The 21,841-nt window shown below is 43.7% G+C and overlaps 1 protein-coding gene across 5 annotated transcripts in view; it reads right to left on the reverse strand.

The window, feature by feature from the left end:
- The window catches only part of PRR5L (proline rich 5 like), a 74,763-nt gene that overhangs the window by 15,291 nt on the left and 37,631 nt on the right, over positions 1-21,841 (reverse strand). For 4 of the 5 annotated variants that reach the window (XM_030560024.1, XM_030560025.1, XM_030560023.1 and 1 more), the window contains 3 exons: positions 11,904-11,961; positions 5,658-5,749; positions 1,139-1,279 (listed from right to left, as the gene is read on the reverse strand). In XM_030560024.1, coding sequence (XP_030415884.1) covers positions 1,139-1,279; positions 5,658-5,749; positions 11,904-11,961 — 291 coding nt within the window. The remainder of the gene's footprint in view (positions 1-1,138; positions 1,280-5,657; positions 5,750-11,903; positions 11,962-21,841) is intronic. The other variant, XM_030560029.1, reaches the window with a different exon arrangement.

Here is a 21,841-nt window from a genome sequence, read left to right on the forward strand (position 1 = left end):
CATTATAGGTTTCTATAGTTTTCTTGCAAAGACTAGCTAAGAATTTCTCCTTTTAGTGATAAATTCCTCACTCTGGCAATTGCCCCTCAACACTCTCAACCTTCTTTTCCTAAAATCTTTAAAAGAGAAATTCAACCTTCACTCGGATAGCTCCTGTTAGCACCACTTGGGTTACAATAATTATGGCTGGAAAACTAAAAGTTCTTAGGTAAACACAAGCTTAGCCACTTTCCGCACTGATTGTGCTTCAGAAACTTTAATTGCTCTTGGTTTCTCTCTCTCTTTTCCTTTTAAAGGAAAAAAAAAACAACCATGGAAACTGTATGGAAGTAAAACCCAGAGGAGCCTACATAAAGGTCTGGAATCTGGATATTTTCCATGGTTTCCACATCAGGCTGTATATGATGACACAACTGGTACACTTGGATGTGCAGATCATATGTGGAAGATTCTGTTCCTGTTCCCTTGAGGTTTGGATGGGTAGACTGGTTCCCTTAGAACATTTGTGTTGCTTGAGAGGGGTCCTTGGAAGATCTATAGCGCATTGCCTGCTGCCAAGAGTACTCCTTCCATCAATGCTCTTCCCCTCACAGGCAAAGCTGGACCCCAGCTCAACCCCCTCCCTAGCTGAGAAAGCCTGTATTAGAAGTGACTGGCCAGTGCTCATCAGATTCCATTGTTTCTTGTGAGTGAGAGAGAGCACTTCCCTGTCAGTGTAAAGCTGTTGAACTAGAAGAACTTGTATATGGGGGTCACAACTATGAGAACTGTAATCAGAATTGAAAGGCATTTGGAGATGCTCTAAGATCTGTGTGTAAGTGAAGCAAGAGCACTGGGACTTCTCAGTCACCAAGGGAAAAGCCCCAAGACCCCAGAGTTTGGTTCATTTCCTTCCCACTGGGACAGCTTGAACCTCTTCCCCCCGTCTGCTCAGGAACCTCAAGCCACAATGGTTAATGTTCAGTTTAGTTCATTTTCATGTCCAGCTTCCCCACATGAACACACACAACTCTTTCCCCAGCCTCATCATGCCAACTGGTTTTCCTCTTTCCAGGGGCAATATGAATTGGTAGCTGTAAGATGTGTATGCATGGATGAGAGACAGACAGAAGGAGAAAAAAGAAAGGAAATTCCCTACCTGTAGAACCAGCAGCATCTGGACAATGGAAGCTGGGAGCTTTGTTTGGACTAGAGGAAGAATCTCGTCCAACTTCACCTTTAATAAGACCAAGTCTCTGAAGCCGAGCAGGGCAATCTGGCGGATAGTCAATTCCTGACCCTGAAAAAATACAGTTTGGAAATGTGTGTGTGCATAATGCGCGCACACATACACGTGTGCACACACACACACACACCCAAAGCCTGTCTTGCAAATTATTGTTGTGTGTGCTGTTATGGTAGAGCACCCATCAGCTGCTCAGCCTCATGATTCCTTGTACTGTTGAGCAGTCTATCTAGAGAGCACCTTTCCTGACCCATTTCTAATCTATGAGTGACAAACCCCTGAAGCCCATGACCGGTGACAGTCATGCAAAAAATAAGCCATGATCTCAGCAGAAAATGACCCTTATTCACAAAACCCAAACCACTATTTTGGTTGTTATTAGGATTAGCAGTCTGAAACCCAGGACTGGTACAGCCACTGTTGTGTTGCTGGTCAGACTTCAGGCATATTGGCTATGCTGGGAGGGGATGAATTTGTATAGCATGCACCTGAACTATGACTGCTTATAGTCTGTGTCAGACCCCATGCTGAACACCAACATTTAGCGTTGGAAATTGCAAATGAAAATACAATTTAATTAATTATTAGGTTTACTATTCACTTTGGGCCAGAGCCAAACCCTGTCCCATTCTTTCCACTGAAGGCAAAGGAAGCAACAGCTTTGGCTTTCCAATGTGACTAGGTTAAAAGAGAGTTTTGTTTTCATTTTCAACATTAATGATAGGACACCTATACAGGTTTAACAGATGAAGATGTTGAAATATTTCACAGCATATTTAAACACAATTGAGCTCAGTCCAACATTCCAGCATCACAGTAACCCAGTGCCATGCCTAATACGCACAACACAGTCTACTATACCATTAAACCAGTGGTTCCCAAACTGGAGTTCGTGAACCCCTGGGGGTTTGCAAAGCGTTACAGGGGGTTCTCAGGAAAAAATTCCCTAATTGCGGACAGAGCTGTCCCTAGGGACCCTGGGCAGCATGGAGCCAGCAGCACAGAGCCCTGGACTTCCAAGAGCTAAGCAGATCAAAGCAAGCATATCTATCACACTGAGGAGATTAAAACTTCAAGACTCCTTATAAGCAATGGAAAGGGAGGTGGATATGTTTTGGTGTTTTTAAAATTAAATAGGCAGCTAGTGTTGTTTTTAAAATGATTATGAAGAACAAGTTTAAGCTATGTTTTAATATGCATTGTTTGCCTGGACTGCTCAAGACCTGAACACTTGTGTAGGAGGAACTCTGAGTTGGCTTCTTAAATATCTTCATGCTGTTTCACATCTGATACTCCTTGATGAAACATAGGAGCCTTGTCTTATAACAGGCTTATTCAAAGTGATGCAAGATATGAAAGTGAGATCTTGGAAGAGTGTTAGCATTTTCATAATGTAATAAAAATACTGTAATGATAAATTTTATATTTCCAAGATCACTGCTTTTATAATTTATACTCAGATAAACAAGAAAATCCCTGGAAATATTCATTTTTAGGAGGGGGTTCGCGAGACTTAACATTTTAGTGAAAGAGGTTCACAGGTTGTTAAAGTTTGGGAACCACTGCATTAAACCAACTGCAGCTAAGATTTCACTGCTCAAACTTTCTTCCCATCCCTCCCCAATGCTTTCCAGTGTGGAGTCTCTCCCCTTCTTTCTTGAGGGAATTAAACTCTGCCCCATATTCTGCTTCGGGATCCATAACACACACACACACACACACACACGCACACACACGCACACACACACACACACAGTGAAGCAAATCTCTGATTGGAGGGAATTAACGCCAGTTAACCATAAATTTAAAATAGGGTTAATGTTGCAATTAACAGCTACATCAATATGCAAATAACTTAAGACCTATAGCCAAGACTGGCCTGGCCATTACATGAGTGTTCTGGTCTTCTAAGACATCACAATGCTTGTCTGAGAATGCCAGGTATAAAAAGGAGCTGCACAAAGCTGAGAAATGTATCTCAGCAATAACATGACACACTTTTTCCATTTATTCCTATTGTCCAATTTAATCCAACTAATTTACTATCTCAGTTAAAAGCGACATCCTATAGAAAACAGAAAGATTTGATCCCATTTTTCTTCCCAAGCCCAGCAGAGCAGTCACTCAGTAATTCAGTGAGAGCGGTGTGACTTGTATAAACAGTTTGCATGTAGCTGGCAATTTAGGGGACTGGATGTCTTAGGATCATACCTAGGTCAAAGGTTCAAACCTAGCTGAAGCTGTTAGTAACCAGAAGTCACTTTCATATGATGGAGGTTCAGTAGCTTATCGTTGAAGGGCTCGGTTACATTCCAAGTGGACACTTGTCCCCATCCAAAAGCTATTACTATACCCTTAATTGCATTTGCAGTAAAAAAGTCACAGACTGAATGGATCTGAAGACTGACAGGACCCTCTCACCCTAAGATATGATTCCTCCAGAACAGTGCCACATGTATGGATCAATACAGTTCCTTTCTGCAGGGAGAGGAGGCTGTTCTTGTTATTAAGGCACTGGACTTCAGAGTCCAGTGATCTGGATTCAGTCCCCAGATCCACTACTCCCCTGTGTGATTGTGGCAAGTCACTTAGACACTCTGCGCCTCAGTTCTTCATCTGTAAAATGAGAATAGTGCTTCCCTAACTCAAAAGGGAGTGGCAAGGATATGTTTATGCGGTTCTCCAATACTACTGGGATGTATGCCTTAGGAAGATGTAAAAATAAACAAAATACAAAGGATCTCGATTTCCTTCATATTATTTACTTTAAAATTCACAAGTTCTACAGCAACTTTTGTTCAGTTTCTCATTATTGAGACACCATATAGCAGCGAAGAGATTTTCCCTGGAGCCATTAGTGGAAATGGTGTCACCACTGAGCAACACGGTATCACTTTTTCTGTAGCCAGGAGAGCTGTTAAAATACAAGGAGAGCAGAAGCAACTCCCAATGAAATGGAAAGAAAGATTCTTCTCCTCAAGGAATTTAGTACATTAAAAACCAGGTTTCGGCATCTCACTCTGCTAGATTAGGTCCCTCCATGTTTCCAGAGTATGTGCGCACATGAACATTTGCGCACACACACGCAGCACAAAAAGAGTAAAAAGACTTCTCAGTTGCACAATTTCACCTGTATCCCACCCCCACACATACCTTCTAGCATCTGCAGCAAGTACAGACAGGAGAGAGTAAAAACAAATATATTGGACAGTTAGCAATCATCTTTAGATAAGTTCTCTTGGCCACTTTTAGGAAATGGCAACTTTAATCATTACGAAAGGGCAACCTTCAAATTTCAACTGCTGACTTTCAAGTGATAAAAGGAAAAATCAAATGTATCTAGAGTCTGGTTCTCCAGGAGCAGAGACAGGCCAAAAGGGAAGGCCTAACATTTCTAAGAATTTCATTCTACATAGATGATGTGTTTTTGGTGCCTTTTCAGACCCCTCCCTCGTGACTGGTGAGAACCTATAAACATGCTCATTTGTCAATAGCTCCTCAACAATTAGGATTGCTGGTGCTGGAAATCCTGACCAAAACTATTATTATTTGTATTATCGTAGCACCCAGGAGCCCTAAGTCATGAGCCAGGACCCCACAGCGCTACGCACTGTACAAAGAGAACAAAAAGACAGTCCCTGCCCCCAAAAAGTTTACAGTCTAAGCAAATTAAAGAAGTAAAATATAGGTTTAAAATCAAAACTCCTTCAGGAATGTGACACTCGGCTGCTTAGCCTTGTAAACAGGACATAGAGAGAAACCAGAGTGATGTCACTTTGCAGGTACTGCACATATATGGCCACTCATCACAAAAGCATCCGAGACCCAAGGGAGACATTTTCAAAGGCACAAATGACAGCTAGGTGCCTAACTTCAGATTCAAGTCAATGGGAGTTAGAAATCTTTCATCTGCGCCTTGACAAATTTCTCCCTTGGATTAGATTCAGGATTTACCCCAGTGTCAACCAGACATTGGAATAGCTGTGCCAGCACTATCCTCTAATGCAGACAGGGCAAAGCCACAACTTGCAGTGATGGAGCTATAGCTACCGAAGTGACTAAAGAACTAATGACAATAACTGGGACAAATCCTCAGTCTAGACAAAGCCCAAGTACAATCCGATTGTATCAGTGCTTAAGCACTGTTTAAACTCCGCCACAGACAGGCTCCTAACAGCCAGAGAGGACAGGATCAAACAGGATTCAAAACATTGCACTCTACCTTAGTTTATTACACTAGTTCCATTTACATAGTCCACTAGGACAAACTTCACTAGGAGCCCATGGTTTAAAGTTTTTAAAACCTGTTTAGCCAGCAGAGATGGAGCCTTAATTGCTTTAGGGAGAGAAGGGAAGCACCAAGGGACCATTAAGCAGGTACTGTAGTTGCATTCCCTCCCCATCTCCCAGACTATATTTTTATCAGGTTTACCTGGACAGGGTAGAATATCGCCTGGAGTGTGGGAAGGGTCTCTGTGAAGAAGTGATCCCAGGTTTCAGACAGGATATCAATGCGATCCTCACCTAAAAGCACAGGAATTTGGAGGGAGAAAAACCCTTTAGCAATTAGGACACTACAGTCAGGTTCAAATGTCCCAGTGCTCTTTACCTTGCTAGGTGAGCATCACAAACCCGCCTCATTTAGGACCTCCTACCCCAAAGCTGACAAGTCTTGGCAGCTTTAGCTGAGTTTTATTCTGTATTTGTTCACAGCAAAGAAGTGGGGGGCATAAATCTATGATCAGAAACTGATGAGTCCCTCCCAGCTCTAAGAACACAGTTCCACGTAAAATGTAAAACAGCCCAATTAAAGTAAAAGGGTGATGCTGCTCCTTAGGCAACAGGGTCTATCTCCACTGGCCAAGTATGTTGCAATTACAAAGCACCTAATAAACATTAAGATGATATTCCAGTATGGTCTCACTGACCAGCCCAGGAAGAGCCCAGAGGAGTCAGGGAGCCAGTGCTGTACAGATACCTCTTTAACCAGCTACATTAACTCTGAGAATCTCCCTGCCCCAAACATAGATCTAGAAGTCACAGAACAAACCCACCCGCGGTAACAAGCTACAAAGCTAGAATGAGGAGAGTGCCTCTTCTACTAGACAGAAGTTTTAAATTTGGCAACTCACAAGGTTCAGCTGCTCCCATTGTATCCAGCCAGCCAGCCACAAAAGCCCCAACTGTCCAAAGTTTAGATATTTAAAATAAATGCAGTCTGAAAGTCATGCAACCCGTAACTCACATGGCAAGCACGTAATCTTCATCGCAAGGTGATGCAGAAACGATCATGCAATGGGTACACACACGCAGCACAAAAAGAGTCATTTAGTCATTTGGTCATTTAGATGGAATATTTTCAATTAACTCACAAATAAACTAAATTCACAAAGCTTCTTGTGTTTCTAAAAAGTTAGGCTGAGATTTCCAAGCTACCTAGTGGATTTGAACATCCAGTTTCTCCTCCCCTAGGCCAGTGGTTCTCAACCAGGGGTTTGGGTCCCACTGGGGTGCTGTGAGCAGGGGTTTCAGGAGGTCTGCCAAGTAGGGCTGGCATTACACCTGCTGGGGCCTAGGGCAGAAAGCGAAAGCCCGACCACCTGGGGCTGAAGCCCGAGGCTTCAAGTCCTGCCACCTGAGGCTGAAGCCAAAGCCTGAGCAACTTAGCTTAGCAGGGCCCTCTGTGGCATGGGGCACTGGCAAATTGCCCTGCTTGCTACCCCCTAATGCTGGCCCCAAAACAATTGTTGTGGCACAGGTGGGCCATGGAGTTTTTATAGCATGCTGGGGGAGGAGGAGGGGGGATGCACTCAAAAAGAAACAGATTAAGAAACTCTGCCCTAGGCAGCTCTGAAATCTCAGTCTTAAACTTGAGTGTAGCAGTTGTATCAGTTCCTCACAGAGGGACTTATATTTAATTGCATCTCACAAGAACATTATTCACCTGTACTGAAACGTTTTCCAAATGCAGGAAAATTCCAAAGACTTTGTGTTTTCATGTTTACTACTGATTGTTTCCCCTAGCATGACTGTAGCACACCTTACTTGTGGTACAAACCATCAGAAAGAGAATGTGCAACCATAGGGCCTGATTCTATAAGCTTTACCTCCCAGGAGCAAAGGCCCCATTGACTTCAACGGGTTACAGGATCAGGTCCTATGTCTGCTTTTTAATCCCAACTGCAAGAATTCACCAAAAAAATCATCCTTCCAACCATCCATGGAGCCATGCTTTATTCACACTGTCTGTAATGACAGGGAAGAGAGAAGTAGGACCCTGCTAAACACTGAGGATAGGATGGAGATTAAAGATAATCTAGGTATGGCCCAACCTAACTGAATACTTTGCTTCAGTTTTCAGTAAGGGTAACGAGGAGTGTGGGGGCAGTGTCAGGGTGGCTAATGCGAACAAGCATATGAAAGTAGAAATTACCACATCCGAGGTAGAAGCCATTTTCAAACAGCTTAATAGGACCAAATCGGGGGACCCAGATAATCTCCATCCAAGAATATAAAAGGAACTGCACATGAAACTGCAAACCCAATAGCAAGAGTTTTCAATGAATCTGTAAACATGGGGGTAGCATCCCATGCTTGGAGGATTGCAAACATAGTATCTTTATTTAAGAAAGGGAAAAAAGGTGATCTGGAAAACTATGGGCCCGTTATTTTTACCTCAATTCTATGCAAGGTCTTAGAACAAATTTTGAAAGAGTAGATGAGGACATAGAGGTAAACAGTAATTGGGATGAAATATTAAATGTTTTTGCAAAAAGTAGATCATGCCACACCACTCTGATCTCCTTCTTTGAGAAGATAACAGATTTTCTAGATAAAGGAAATGCAGCAAAGATTTCAGTACAGTTTCACATGGGAAATTATTAAACTGAAGAAAATGGGGATTAAAATGAGAATCAAAAAAGTGGGAAAAAACTGGTTTAAGGGACACTACAAGGTCATGATGAAAGGTGATCTATCAGGCTGGATGGAGGTTACTAGTAGAGTTACTCAATGATCAGTCTTGGGACCAATCTTATTTAACATTTACATTAAATGACTTTGGCACAAAAAGTAGAAATGTGCTAATAAAATCTGTGGATGACACAAAGTTGAGAGGTATTGCCAGTACAGAGGAGGACCAGACTATCATATAAGAAGATTTGGACCACCTTGAAAACTGAACTAATAGGAAAGGGATTAAATTTAATACTGTAATAGTGAATTTAGGGACTATCTCAAGAATTTTTGCTATAAGCCAAGGATGTATCAGTTGAAAGCAAAAGAGGAGGAGAAAGACCTGGGGGTATGAGCCACCAATGTGATGCAACCAGGAAAAAAAACCTGCGTTAGGGAAGGTATTTCCAGTAGAGATAGAGAAGTGTTATTGCCATTATACAAGGTAGTAGTGAGACCCCATCTGAAATATTGTGTGCAGCTCTGGTCTCCTGTGTTTAAGAAAGATTCATTCAAACTGGAACAGGTTCAGAGAAGGGCTACTAGGGTGATCAGGGGAATGGAGAACTTGCTTAATGAGAGGAGACTTAAGAAGCTAGGCTTATTTAGCCTAATAAAAAGGAGGCCGATGGAAGATATGATTTCTCTTTATAAATACATCAGAGGGAAACACCAGGGAGGGAGGGGAATTACTTAAGTTAAGGGCCAATGCTGGCACAAGAACAAAGGTATATAAACTGGCCATCAATAAGTTTTAGCTTGAAACAAGATGTAGGCCATGTCTACATTAGCAAACTTACAGAGGCACCGCTGTAGCGATGCAGCTGCACTGCTGTAAGATCACTCATGTAGCCGCTCTATGCCAACGGGAGAGAGCTCTCCCATTGACACAGCGCTGTGCACATGCGCTCTTATGGTGGCAAAACTTTTGTCACCCAGGGCAACATGAGTTTTGCCTACATAAGTGGCAGTATAGACATGACCACTTATGTAACTATCAGAAGAGTGAAGTTTTGGATCAGCTTTCCAAGAGAAGTAGTGGGGGCAAAAACCTATTTTTTTTCAAGTTTGATAAAAGGGATAGTATGAATTGCCTACAATGGCATGCGGGCCACCTTTGACTGCTATTAGCAAATATCTGCAATGGCCGGAGATGGGATACTAGATGGGGAGGGCTCTGAGTTACTACAGAGAATTCTGTCCCAGGTGTGTCTCTGGTGGGTCTTGCCCACATGCTCAGGGTCTAATAGCCATATCTGGGGATGAGAAAGAATTTCATCCCAGGTCAGATTGGCAGACACCGGAGGTAGGAGGGAGGGGATGTTTGCCTCTTGTCAGCATGGGGCACAGGTCATTTGCAGGTTTGAACTAGAGTAAACAGTGGATTCTCTGTAACTTGAAGTATTTAAATTAAGATTTGAGGACTTCAGTAACTCAGCCAAAAGTTTTGGGCCTCATACAGGATGGGTGGGTGAGGTTCTGTGGCCTGCAATGTGCAGGAGGTCAGACTAGATGATCATGATGGCCCTTTCTGGCCTTAATGTCTCTGAGTGTGTGGATAGGTTTTAGGATCCCCCTCCTACCTGTTTTGGGGCTGAGCTGTTGCAGTGTGCGGGAATGGAAATAAAAGGAAAGATAATCTTTAGGATGGGGAAGTGGTGTATTTGTGCAAGAGATCATAAATCCTACAGAAATCTGAAGTGGTTCATTAAGAAAAGAAGTTCTGATTAAGACAAACAGGCACTTAAAACGTTGCTGCTCTCTGCAGCATGGGCATTACTTTGACCCACTGCTGGGAAGAGAGCTCCCTTTCTGGAAGTCAAAGCTAACTGGGAAGTGGGTACAAGTGGCTCTTGTTGCAGTGACCACAAGCTAGATTCTCTGGAACAAAGTGATTAATTTTTGAAAGAATGGGGAAGAAAAAAAAAAATCAATGCTTGGAAATTCCATGAATCATCTGGCTCCTAAATGCATCACAGTGATCTTAGCTCCTGTAAGCACCGTGTTTACAATGCCACTTCAGACAAATGAAAGGGCAGCAGGAAGGCCCTTGTCTGTCTTGCTGGAACATCTTTCCCAAGCAATCAGCAGCCACGTGCTGGCACCTTTGTTTCATTTTAACATGATGATGGATGACTCACAAACCCGCTGCCAACGGGAGCTGTATGTTTTAATCTGCATCACAAATTGGGACAGTTTTACAAGGGTTTTTTTGTCTGTTTGTTTTAGAGTTTTTTAACTGGCCAGTGTTTGTTCTTTAGAAAGCTGAGGGGCTGAGAACAGCAAGACAGAGATCCCTGTTTAGGATACTGAGTGCAGCACACCCTTGGGGCTAGTCTACGCTAGCAGAGCTACAGCAGTGCAGCTGCACTAATGCAGCTGTAGCTCATCTGGTAGAGACGCCCTATGCTAATGGGAGAGAGTTCTCCCCTTGACCGTGAGTAGCAATGCCGTTGGGAGAAGCTCTCCCGCCAACATAGTGTTGTCCACACTAGGTTGGTGTAACTTACATCATTCAGGAGGTGGCTTATTCACATCCCTGAGCGACGTGAGTTATACCGACACAAGTGGCCGTGTCTACAAGCCCTTAGATATAGTGTGCAGATTCCATTCCTCCCATATTCTCCTTTCCAGGATTGCACCAAACAAGTGGGCAGTAAGTCAAACGGAAGGTGGCCTCTGTAAGGAGGAGGTTAGCAAACCCTGCGCCTCCTGCACACTGGGATTACTGACCTGCTCACTGGCAACACGTGGGTTGAGATTTCAGCTTAAAAGAAAGCAGTGCTAAGGAATCTAGCAGTGCAAGAGTATGTGTCTTTACTGGCATTTAATGACCCAGAAAAAGCGGGTCAATGGGGAAGTTGGCTTGCTGATGATCAGAGGCTACAAAACTGGGTCAGCAATGGCAATCTAGTTTTCAAGAGCCAGAGCTGCACAAGTCAATTAGGCAAACCTAATAAAAGTGACTTATCACCAAAGATCAACCATAACAGCCACTGTCCCACTGTTCTCCCCCCACTAGACCTTCAGATGCAACTGGAGCATGACACTGTGGGGCCAGCAGTTTGAATGGCCACTAGCTCTTCACGTATGGAGAGTTTGACTCCTAATGGGGTTTCATCTCCATCCTGGTGAAACACATACTCATTCTAGTACATTTGTTCAGGGTTTTCAACAGAACAAAGCTATGATATTAGTGATATTGTGGTATGGTCACAAGACTCATGAGTTCTGGCCTTTCTGCACACTTTCAAACCATCTTAAGAAATAAGGCAAAAGCCTGTAGGGGCTTAACACTGTTTAAAAGCAGGGAAATAGGATTCACATCAAGGATCGGCACCATTTGGAAACTGGGTTTAAATTACACTGCAGAACCATGTGCGAGTCCTCCTGGTGAAGAGAGGGGCTGATGGAAAAGCCTCAGTCATGCTTCTGACTCAACAAGATCCAACATCCCTCAAGTAACATACAGGCTACAGTACAATGTAGTTCCCAGAGGGGTAGCATGGATATGTTAAACTAGTTCAGCTGTATGCTAGCTTGAACTGGGCTTAGTCAGTGCATATGATCTCAGTTTCATAGAAGGGGCCTTAGAATTTCCAGTTGTGTGAATCATTTGGAGATGATGGGGTTATAACAGATGAATCTCAGCTGTCCAATCATCAAAGACTGACTCACAAGGGCCCTCCAGGACCCCATTCCAAAACAGTCTCTCTATACTTGCCTTCGCATAGCTTAACCTTCTCCTCTATAAACAGCAAGCCCTTCGCAAGCAGCTGGTTCTGCCAAGAGAGAAGAGAGAGACATGCATTTGCTTTTCCCAAGACTTAAAATAAATTTTGAAGACAGAGTTTTATTGCTGTTATTTGTTTGACATGCAGGTATCTAAAGTTCAGTCAGTGCACTCTCAGCCCTAACACTGGACTTGGCATGTTAAGAATCTCACACATGGTATTAACCCCTACCTAACCTACAGCTATTTTTGCAGCATAACAGGTGCAGCAAATATATGGAGCATTTCACAAAACAATAGGACTTCCAGGTGAACTGGAAGATGAGCTTGTTTTAAGCCACAAGACTGGGAGTCAGGAGAATCAGGTAAGTCTCTTCCTGGGACTGCCACAGCCTTCCCATGTGCCCTTGGGAAAAGCCATTTAGGGCAGATTTACCCAAGTATTTAGGCACCTAAAAACGCAGCTAGGCACCTGAATTTACAAAGGTGCCTAATCATCTTAGGCACTTCTTAAATTCCAGTAAGCACCTAGCTGCCTCTTTAGGTGCCTAAATGCCTTTGTAAATCCAGCCTTAGACTGTCTGTGGCTCAGCTTCCACATCTGTAAAAAGGGTTAACACTTACCGATCTGCTAGCACTGTTGTGGGAAGAAAATCAATTATTGAGAAATGATTTCAGATCCTTCGATGGAAGAGCTAGAGACGAGTAATGCACATATTCTCATCTCAGAAAGGTTGGGCCCTACCACAGGCATTACATCAATAGAGAATGTGCCTCCTGCTCATGGGAAATGCTGTACCATCAGAGCAAAATGGATATTCAGGAGGGTCTCTCTCTCTCTCCCACGGTACAAAGTGTGGTATCTACCAGTTGTTGTTTCTTTTCATTGCCATAATATCCCCAAGAATTGGCTACTCTGAACAGCTAATTGTGTGAGAGTCACAACCTTCATCCCCTATTCTACTTTAACCAATGGGGAAGCAGTGCCAGTCTGAATGCCCAATGTACACTGTCTGCACAATATTCTGTAACACAGAAGCATCCATTAGACCAGCAGGAGTCACAGGCCTCCATAGCACATAGCCATCCCTACACGCTGCTACTTTAGATGCCTGAAAAACTGTTGCATCCAGGATGTTGGCAGACCTGTTGCCAGCTCATGCCAAGGTCCCAAGGCCTCAACTTAACACTGACCAATACATAGCTGGAAGCCAGTCTGACTCACCTATGTGTTAGTATTGTTAAAACAGGTATTAGATTTACAAAACTGTGTTTAACATTTAGACTTCATGAAATGCATATAGGTTACTGTATGTATTCATCTCACTTATAATATCTGTATCCCATGTTGCAGAGAGTAATATTTAAGTGTTTGCACTGTAACTGTAAATAAATAGTCAGAACAGAAGCATTACGAAGTGTGAAATACTAGTTTGCCACAGGAGGTGTTATCTCCTGCCCACAAAGGAAGGCCCATAGACACTAGGCAAACCATTGCGGATCATCAGAGGACAGAAGACTTTGTTGATTGTCCCCACACACATACACCCAGGAAAAGGAAAAGTGCATGAGCACTCATCCCATCAGCTTGCACTCTGCTGCTTGGACTCTGAGGAACAAGGATTACTAAAACACAAGCAAAGGATTGCCAGTGCTTGGCCTGAGTAGCTCTAAAGGACATACAGAGCTTGCTCATTATAGAAGCTTCTACCATCTTCGAAATCCAAGACTAAGGGTACATCTACACTACCTGCTGGATTGGCGGGTAGCAATCGATCTATCGGGGATCAATTTATTGCATGTAGTATAGATGCGATAAATCAATTCCCGATCGCTCTCCTGTCGACTACTGAACTCCAGCTCAGAGAGAGGCAGAAGCAAAGTCGACGGGGGAGCAGCAGTCGTTGATCCCGCACCACAAGGCCGCAAAGTAAGTGATTCTAAGTCAATCTAAGATATGTCAACTTCAGCTCCGCTATTCTCGTAGCTGAAGTTGCACATCTTAGATTGATCCCCCCAGTGTAGACCAGGCCTAACTCGCGCGCGCGCATGTTTGTGTGTGTATATGTTTATCTTCTTTAACCTTGTAAATAACTATTTTATTTTTCTTAGCTAACAAATATTTAGTTAGTTTATTATAGGATTGGCTACCAGTGTTGTCTTTGGTATAAAATCTAAAGTGCAATTGACCTGGGGTAAGTGACAGGTCCTTTGGGACTGGGAGCAACCTGAATATTAGTGTGATTGTTGATGTAAGAGACCATCTGTCCGCATGCATGCACTAGACTTAAGACTTTATCCATGTAGCTGTGTGTGTGTGAAAGAGTTAAATCTGACCCCTCAATGTTGCCAAGGTCAACAAGACCCCAAAGTTCTCTGCTAGGCAAATCAGTCAGTCATTCTCCTTCTGCCCTGGAATCTTATGCAATTAAAGCTTAGCACTTACATGTTACGTTGATAGGTGCCCTAGAAATATCTGAGATTAAAAAGCAACCTTCTTCCCTTGGCATCTTTAATTTAGTCTGAAATCTTGGCAAAGAGCCTTTAAGAAAAAGAACAGCTCCAGTAACTTGATTTGGGGCCATCCCATATGCAACTCACCCTCTAGAAAGTTCCCCAAATACATAGAAAGGGCCAAAATCTGCTTTCAAGTCAACAATGTTGCATGGAAGGCAAGTCAAGACAGAACTTGTTTCAAGGAATATACATATGATGGAGCCAGAGATGGTTAAGACATTTGGACTGGACAGCATGTATGGAAGCTGCAATGTGGATAGAGTGCTGGCTATTGCTGGCTTTCTAAAACCACGTTATCTGACCCTGTTCAAAGCAGGTCTAATTATTCCAGTACTTTTCTAAAGTTGCCAACAATGGGGAAATTAGTGGCATAGAAAGGGCCAAGGATGTCATCAGAGATTAGAAATTCAAGCTGTCAAACTGGAAGCCATTCTCACAATGCCAAGAGCAGCTATTCTGCAATCATAATAGACTTGCCAGCACATTGCTTTTTCCTGTTGGCATCCACAAGCTTTTAACTAAGGTTAACGAGAATCATTTGTGCCTCATTTGCAAGCAGATTAAGGAATTCAACTGCATAGGCCCTTAGGCCTCCATTCCCCACATACTAGCCGCTGCATGCAGGCAATTTCACATCCCTGGAACAAACAAGCAGAGCTACCCAGATCAGTGTGGATGCAATGGTGCTAGGGGACTAGATAACAGCACTTTAGTCCACAGAAACAATTTATGGTTTGGGCATACATCATAGATGGCACTGTGTTTCTGCATCATGCTACAGCCATGCAAAAGTCAAAGGCTTTTGCATGATTTAGAAATGCAATTACAATATGCTTTTTAGTAGGGTCCCATAACACAGTGCTTTGAATGCCAGCAGCAGATGTCACTCCATCCATGCTACAGCTTCAAAGGTGCTAGGATTAGTCAAGCATTTTCCACTAAAACTTTTTTCCAGTGGATAATTTGGGGTTTGTGAGAACAGCTCTACACTTAAACCACTTCAGTGAAGACGTTATTACGTTAACAGGAAATCCTCTCCCATTGGCATAGTTAATTCACCTCCGCGAGAGACAGCAGCTATGTCGAGAGAGAAGCACACCAGTCAAAACAGCAGTGTCTGTACTGGGGGCTAGGTCAGTACAAGTGTGTTGCTCAGGGATGTGGATTTTTCAGTCCCCTGAGTGATGTAGTTATACTAATGTATGTTTGTACTGTAGACCTGGCCTGACTAAACTAAGGTTTTTGCAAACAGGGTCTGTTTTCTGTGAAAAAGTTCAACTTTCTGATTTGGGTTTTTGACAAAATGTCAAACATTTCTGCAGAAAATTCCACCCCCTATTTTCCAACCTGCTCGATAGTGGAGACGAACCTTGTGCCCACAAAGCTTCAGGCTTCCTACACTGCAAATACTGGTGGAACTTTAATTGTCTCAAGTGAAGACAGGTCCTTTGAGAGACACATTCACTTTTCTGGGTACATCACTACAGATTTTGGGTGCCGTTGTAGCCATGGTGGGCCCAGGATCTGAGAGAGACAAGGTGGGTGAGGTAATAGCTTTTATTGTACCAACTTCTGTTGGTGAGAGAGAGAGAGAGAGACAAGATTTCGAGTCACACAGAGCAAGGGGCACTGGAACAGGGGGGCCACAGGGCCATGGACACATCACTTTTTACTGACCACAAGGGTGAGCAATGGGAGCAGGGGAAAGGGGAGCGAGCAGGGGCGGGGTTTTGGGGGGAAGTGATGGTATGAGGATGGGGCCGCAGAGGAAGGGGTGGCGCAGAGGCAAGGCTTCGGGGCAGCAAGAGGGGGGCAGGGCCACAGTTTGGACACTAGTGCCCCCACACTCCCCTGCTTTTAGGGAGCTTCCATCGCTCCTGCACAGAGCTCTTCTATGGTTCTGAGAGTATCACAGCTAAATACAAGATTGAACAGATAGTTAAGCATAAGTAGTTAGCACATATTCCAAGGGACAACTCAAGGTGAAGTGACACAGAAGTTGGTCCAATAAAAGATATTACCTCACCCACCTCATCGCTCTACAGATTTTGGATTCATTTATCAGTACAGGTTTTTCTGTTGATTAATCCAGGAGCTGCTTTGCTTTACTGACAAAAGACACCAAGATTGGAAACAGATTGAATTTAAGCTTCTTCCTCCCAAGACCAAGCACTCAGCCAGATACATTTGCATTTTAAAAAATCCAACAGTGTAGTTTGCTGAGGAATGAATACACTCTAAGGGTACATCTACACTACAGTATTATTCCGATTTTACATAAACCGGTTTTGTAAAACAGATTGTATAAAGTCAAATGCACGTGGCCGCATGAAGCACAATAATTCGGTGGTGTGCGTCCATGTACCGAGGCTAGCATCAATTTCCGTAGCGTTGCACTGTGGGTAGCTATTCCGTAGCTATCCCATAGCTCCCACAGTCGCCCCCGCCCATTGGAATTCTGGGTTGAGATCCCAATGCATGATGGTGCAAAAACAGTGTCACGGGTGATTCTGGGTAAATGTCGTCACTCATACCTTCCTCCGTGAAAGCAACGGCAGACAATCATTTCATGCCCTTTTTCCCTGGATTGCCCTGGCAGACGCCATAGCATGGCAACTATGGAGCCCGTTTTGCCTTTTGTCACTGTCACCATATGTGTACTGGATGCCGCTGACAGAGGCGGTACTGCAGCGCTACACAGCAGCATTCATTTGCCTTTGCAAGGTAGCAAAGACAGTTACCAGTCGTTCTGTACTGTCTGCTGTGCCATTGTAAATTGGCGATGAGATGACGGTTATCAGTCGTTCTGTACCGTCTGCTGCTGTCATGGGTGCCCCTGGCTGATCTTCACTGAGGTCGGCCGGGGGTACAAAGACAAAAATGGGAGTGACCCCCCGGGTCATTTCCTCCTTTATGTTATATCTAAAAATAGAGTTAGTCCTGCCTAGAATATGGGGCAAGTGTACTAGAGAACCAGTGTATCAGAGAACCAGAGAGCACAGCCATTCCATGTCAGATCCCGCAGAAATGATGAGCTGCGTGCCATTCTAGGGGTGTCCCTGCAACAACCCCACCTGTTGCTTCCCTCCTCCCCCAAGCTTTCTGGGATACCATTGCAGGGTCCCCCCATTTGTGTGATGAAGTAATAAAGAATGCAGGAATAAGAAACACTGACTTCTTAGTGAGATAAAATGAGGGGGAGGCAGCCTCCAGCTGCTGTGATAGTCCAGGCAGGACATTAAACGGTGGAGGGGAGATGAGCACAGCATGCAGTAGACATACGGTGACATTGAAAAGTCAAGAAACGATTTTTTTCCCTTTTCTTTTACGGGTGGGGAAAAGGGGAGTAAATTGATGAGATATACCCTGAACCACCCCGGACAATGTGTTTGACCCTACAGGCATTGGGAGCTCAGTCAAGAATGCAAATGCTTTTCGGAGACTGCGGGGACTGTGGGATAGCTGGAGTCCTCAGTCCCCCCTCCCTTCCTCCATGAGTGTCCATTTGATTCTTTGGCTTTCCGTTACGCTTGTCATACAGCACTGTGCTGTGGACTCTGTATCATAGCCTGGAGATTTTTTTCAAAAGCTTTGGCATTTCGTCTTCTGTAACGGAGCTCTGATAGAACAGATTTATCTCCCCATACAGCGATCAGATCCAGTATCTCCTGTACGATCCATGCTGGAGCTCTTTTTGGATTTGGGACTGCATCGCCACCCGTGCTGATCAGAGCTCCACGCTGGGCAAACAGGAAATGCAATTCAAAAGTTCGCAGGTTGCTTTTCCTTCTACCTGGCCAGTGCATCTGAGTTCAGACTGCTTTCCAAAGCGGTCACAGTGGTGCACTGTGGGATACCACCCGGAGGCCAATACCATCGATTTGTGGCCACACTAACCCTAATCCGATATGGTAATACCGATTTCAGTGCTACTCCTCTCGTGGGGGAGGAGTACAGAAACCGTTTTAAAGAGCCCTTTATATTGATATAAAGGGCCTCGTTGTATGGACGGGTGCAGCGTTAAATCGGTTTAACGCTGCTAAAATCGGTATAAACGCGTAGTGTAGACCAGGCCTAACAAACACAGAATGAAGCAAAGGTTTGCACCAGGCCTTATCTAGATTACAGGTCTCATTACTGCTTTATCCCTGGTTGCTATAGGCAACAAAGAGGGATATAGCCTAGGGAAAAACAATCTGACACAGTTACAAGCAGGAACAGATACAGCCTCATACACCAAGCAAGCTTGGTGTCTATATGAAAGGGAACTATGCTGCCCGCCCACCTTCTTCCCACTTGCTGTTACAGAAGAATTGTATGCTTGGGTAAGAGATTATTCCCCTTGTGAATCAACTTTCTCCTGGATCCCATAGTGAAATTTTAACCTTACAGTCAGGGCATCACAAGTTGCTGTAGGTCTAGTGATGGGTGCCACAAACATTGTATTACTACTTCACTGTAGGAAAAAGAGATGGACTGAGAAGGAACACAACCCTGGATTAACCCCCAAAGAGTTGGCAAACATGGCCCAAGTAAGTTTGGGAAGGTGTGTGTTTGATAGCAGATACAAACAAATGGATTTATGAAGTCTGATAGGATGAGAACTCCCATGTTTTTATAATGCATATAAAATCACAGGAACTCTGGTACAGGTCTATGGCTGGAAGCAGCATCTGAGAGGGCCAAGAATCCCAGCCAAGTCAACTCAGATCTTTCTCCTCAAGAAAGATGAGCACAATACATTTTCCAGTGAGTGAGTCAGAGTGAGAGAGAGAGAGCGCATGCACATGCTGGGGGCAGGTGTGTGGCAGGGAGGCTCTTTGGATAAAGCCTCAAACACTGAGTCTTGTCTTCTCTGTATGAACATTGTTGGACTAGAAAGTTCCCAAAGGGAGTCACATGCCCATCAGTAAAATGCAGTCACTTGGTGGGTGACAACTTCTTTGTCCGAGTGACAAAGCACGGAAGTTTTTTTCTCCTGTAGGGGAATGAAGCAAACCTCTCCAATTGTATCTGGAGGGTGAATTTTAAGTAGGCAGAATGCAAGTACCTGAGCTGGAAATTGGCCAGGATACTACAGTTAACAATCCAAATCTTATGAAAAGCATCAGGGGAATATTTAGCCATCACAAGCAGTTTCACATCTTGTCTTGAAGATGCATATGCCTGTGGCCACGTTCCTGAAGTTCAAAAGGGGGTGGACGAATTCTCCAACTAACCAAAGCAGCAAAGAATCCTGTGGCACCTTATAGACTAACAGACGTTTTGGAGCATGAGCTTTCGTGGGTGAACACGTGCATCTGATGAAGTGGGTATTCACCCACGAAAGCTCATGCTCCAAAACGTTTGTTAGTCTATAAGGTGCCACAGGATTCTTTGCTGCTTTTACAGATCCAGACTAACACGGCTACCCCTCTGATACTCAACTAACCAAAGAAAGCAATTAACATTCTTCAACATGCCTCTCCTTCTTTACAAAAGAAAATACACACACACACATACACACACACAATCAGAAACGACTTCAGGATTCTTTTCCCTTCAAATTTCAGCACTAGAGATGTCCTATATTTCTAAAAAATATACTCACCAAGGACAAACAACTGTTGAAAATGAAAGTCTCATTTCCATAGCAATTTCAAAAAATTTAGCCTGTTTCACTGAATTTTTTTTTACATCATATTTCATAATTCCTTTAGCTCAATACAAGCTCCATCTCTGATCAATTTGCACAGGTCCTGCTTTGAACATGTAGCTCTGGCATCAAATTTTGCAAGGAAACGGACATCTGAGGGACAAGCGTCACCTAAAATTGTGTTCCCAGAATTTTTCAGAAAGCCATTTGCCAGTTCTGTACAGCTCCAGATTGTAGATGCACATCTTCCCAGTTGTAGGAGTTGCTTTAAAACCACAATTGGGCCTTAGCTGTAGAGTTCAGCCCTGAAACTCTCCAAAATTTAGCTAGATGGATGGATATGGGAGCTTATTTTGGCCCAATAGACAGAATAAGCCACAACATTCAGGAGCAGAAGAGAGACCTGTGACATACCAGGGCACAATCCAGACTATTAGGGGCTCTGTCACCCCTGCCCTGCAACCTTGGGTGCCTTATAATGCCTTGCAGTAGAAGCTCCCACCTGGGCTGCTCACAAACAACCTTCCAGCATGTAAGCCACACCACACTGTCTGTGTGTAACTGCACTCTGGCAGCTGCATCCTAGCTCTCACCAGCCTGGGTTATACTGCAGGGTGACCCCCTAATCCCAGATCTTCCCCCAGAAATGTATATCCTGTACTGCCCAGCCCTCTCCTGAACAGTATAAACATATTAACTCTGTTATTCCTTTAAGGAAATAATATGCCATCTTATTATTATAAACAGTGTGCCCAGACCTCCAGCTTCAACACACTGTATTAGATAAAAAGTAAAACAAGTTTATTAACTACAAAGAGAGAGATTTTAAGTGAGTTCAAGTAATGAGGCATAAAAGTCAGAAATAGGTGGAAGAAAAATAAAAGGTAAAATGCTTACTAGTAACTACGTAAGAAACTATCTTAGCTGCAAAGCAAATTCTCACCACTTGCTTCCAGCAAGGTTACTGACCAAACTCCTTAGCGGACCAAAGTCCAATAGCTGTTTCCTTTGGTCTTCTCAGATGCACAAACTGATTTGGGCAGGGAGAGGAAGCGGGGTGCATTGGAGTTTTTGTCACTTCTTTTTACTGTTTCAGTCCCTCTCTTGAAAAACATTTCCAGCTGAGACCCAGGAGACAAAGATTCTATGTGGAAGGATGTTCCCTGCAGATTTTTTCACCCGTTTGAACTTCCTTTGTTTTCCCTTCCTGCATGATGACTCTGTTTACTGCTTAAATGCAAATTAAGGCAAGCACACGTTTCTTCCTTTGTTTAGGACAGATCTGACTTCTGCTTGGGCAGGGCAGTGGGGTTTGGAACATATGTTAACACAACCATACAAGAAAATATTGTAACTTCACATACAATGTTGCCACACACATTTTACCAGAACAATACTGACCAGCAAATTAGGAGTTTTCAGATGATACCTTACACGGCATACCTTGTACAAAGATTATTACAGCAGTGTGTAGGATGTGAATACAGGTATGTATTCTGTCACACCTTTCACCTTTGTATGTCACAATGCCTCAAAAATACAAAAGCAGTTTAGATCTAGGGAGCTTGGGCAAGCCTTTCACTACTTTTAATGCAAAGAAATCAGAGGAAGGCTTTACGGGCAGACAAAGCAAGAAAGTGACTGAGGCCATGTCTGCACAACAGGCAGAGCTACAGCACCAGAACGATGCCACTGCAGTGCCCTAGTGTGGACATTTCCTACAGTGGGTTGTTCCATCGCTGTAGGAACTCCACTTTGCCAAGTGACAGTAGCTAAG

Source organism: Gopherus evgoodei, chromosome 4, assembly GCF_007399415.2.
Source record: "Gopherus evgoodei ecotype Sinaloan lineage chromosome 4, rGopEvg1_v1.p, whole genome shotgun sequence".
Classification (NCBI taxonomy): domain Eukaryota; kingdom Metazoa; phylum Chordata; order Testudines; family Testudinidae; genus Gopherus; species Gopherus evgoodei.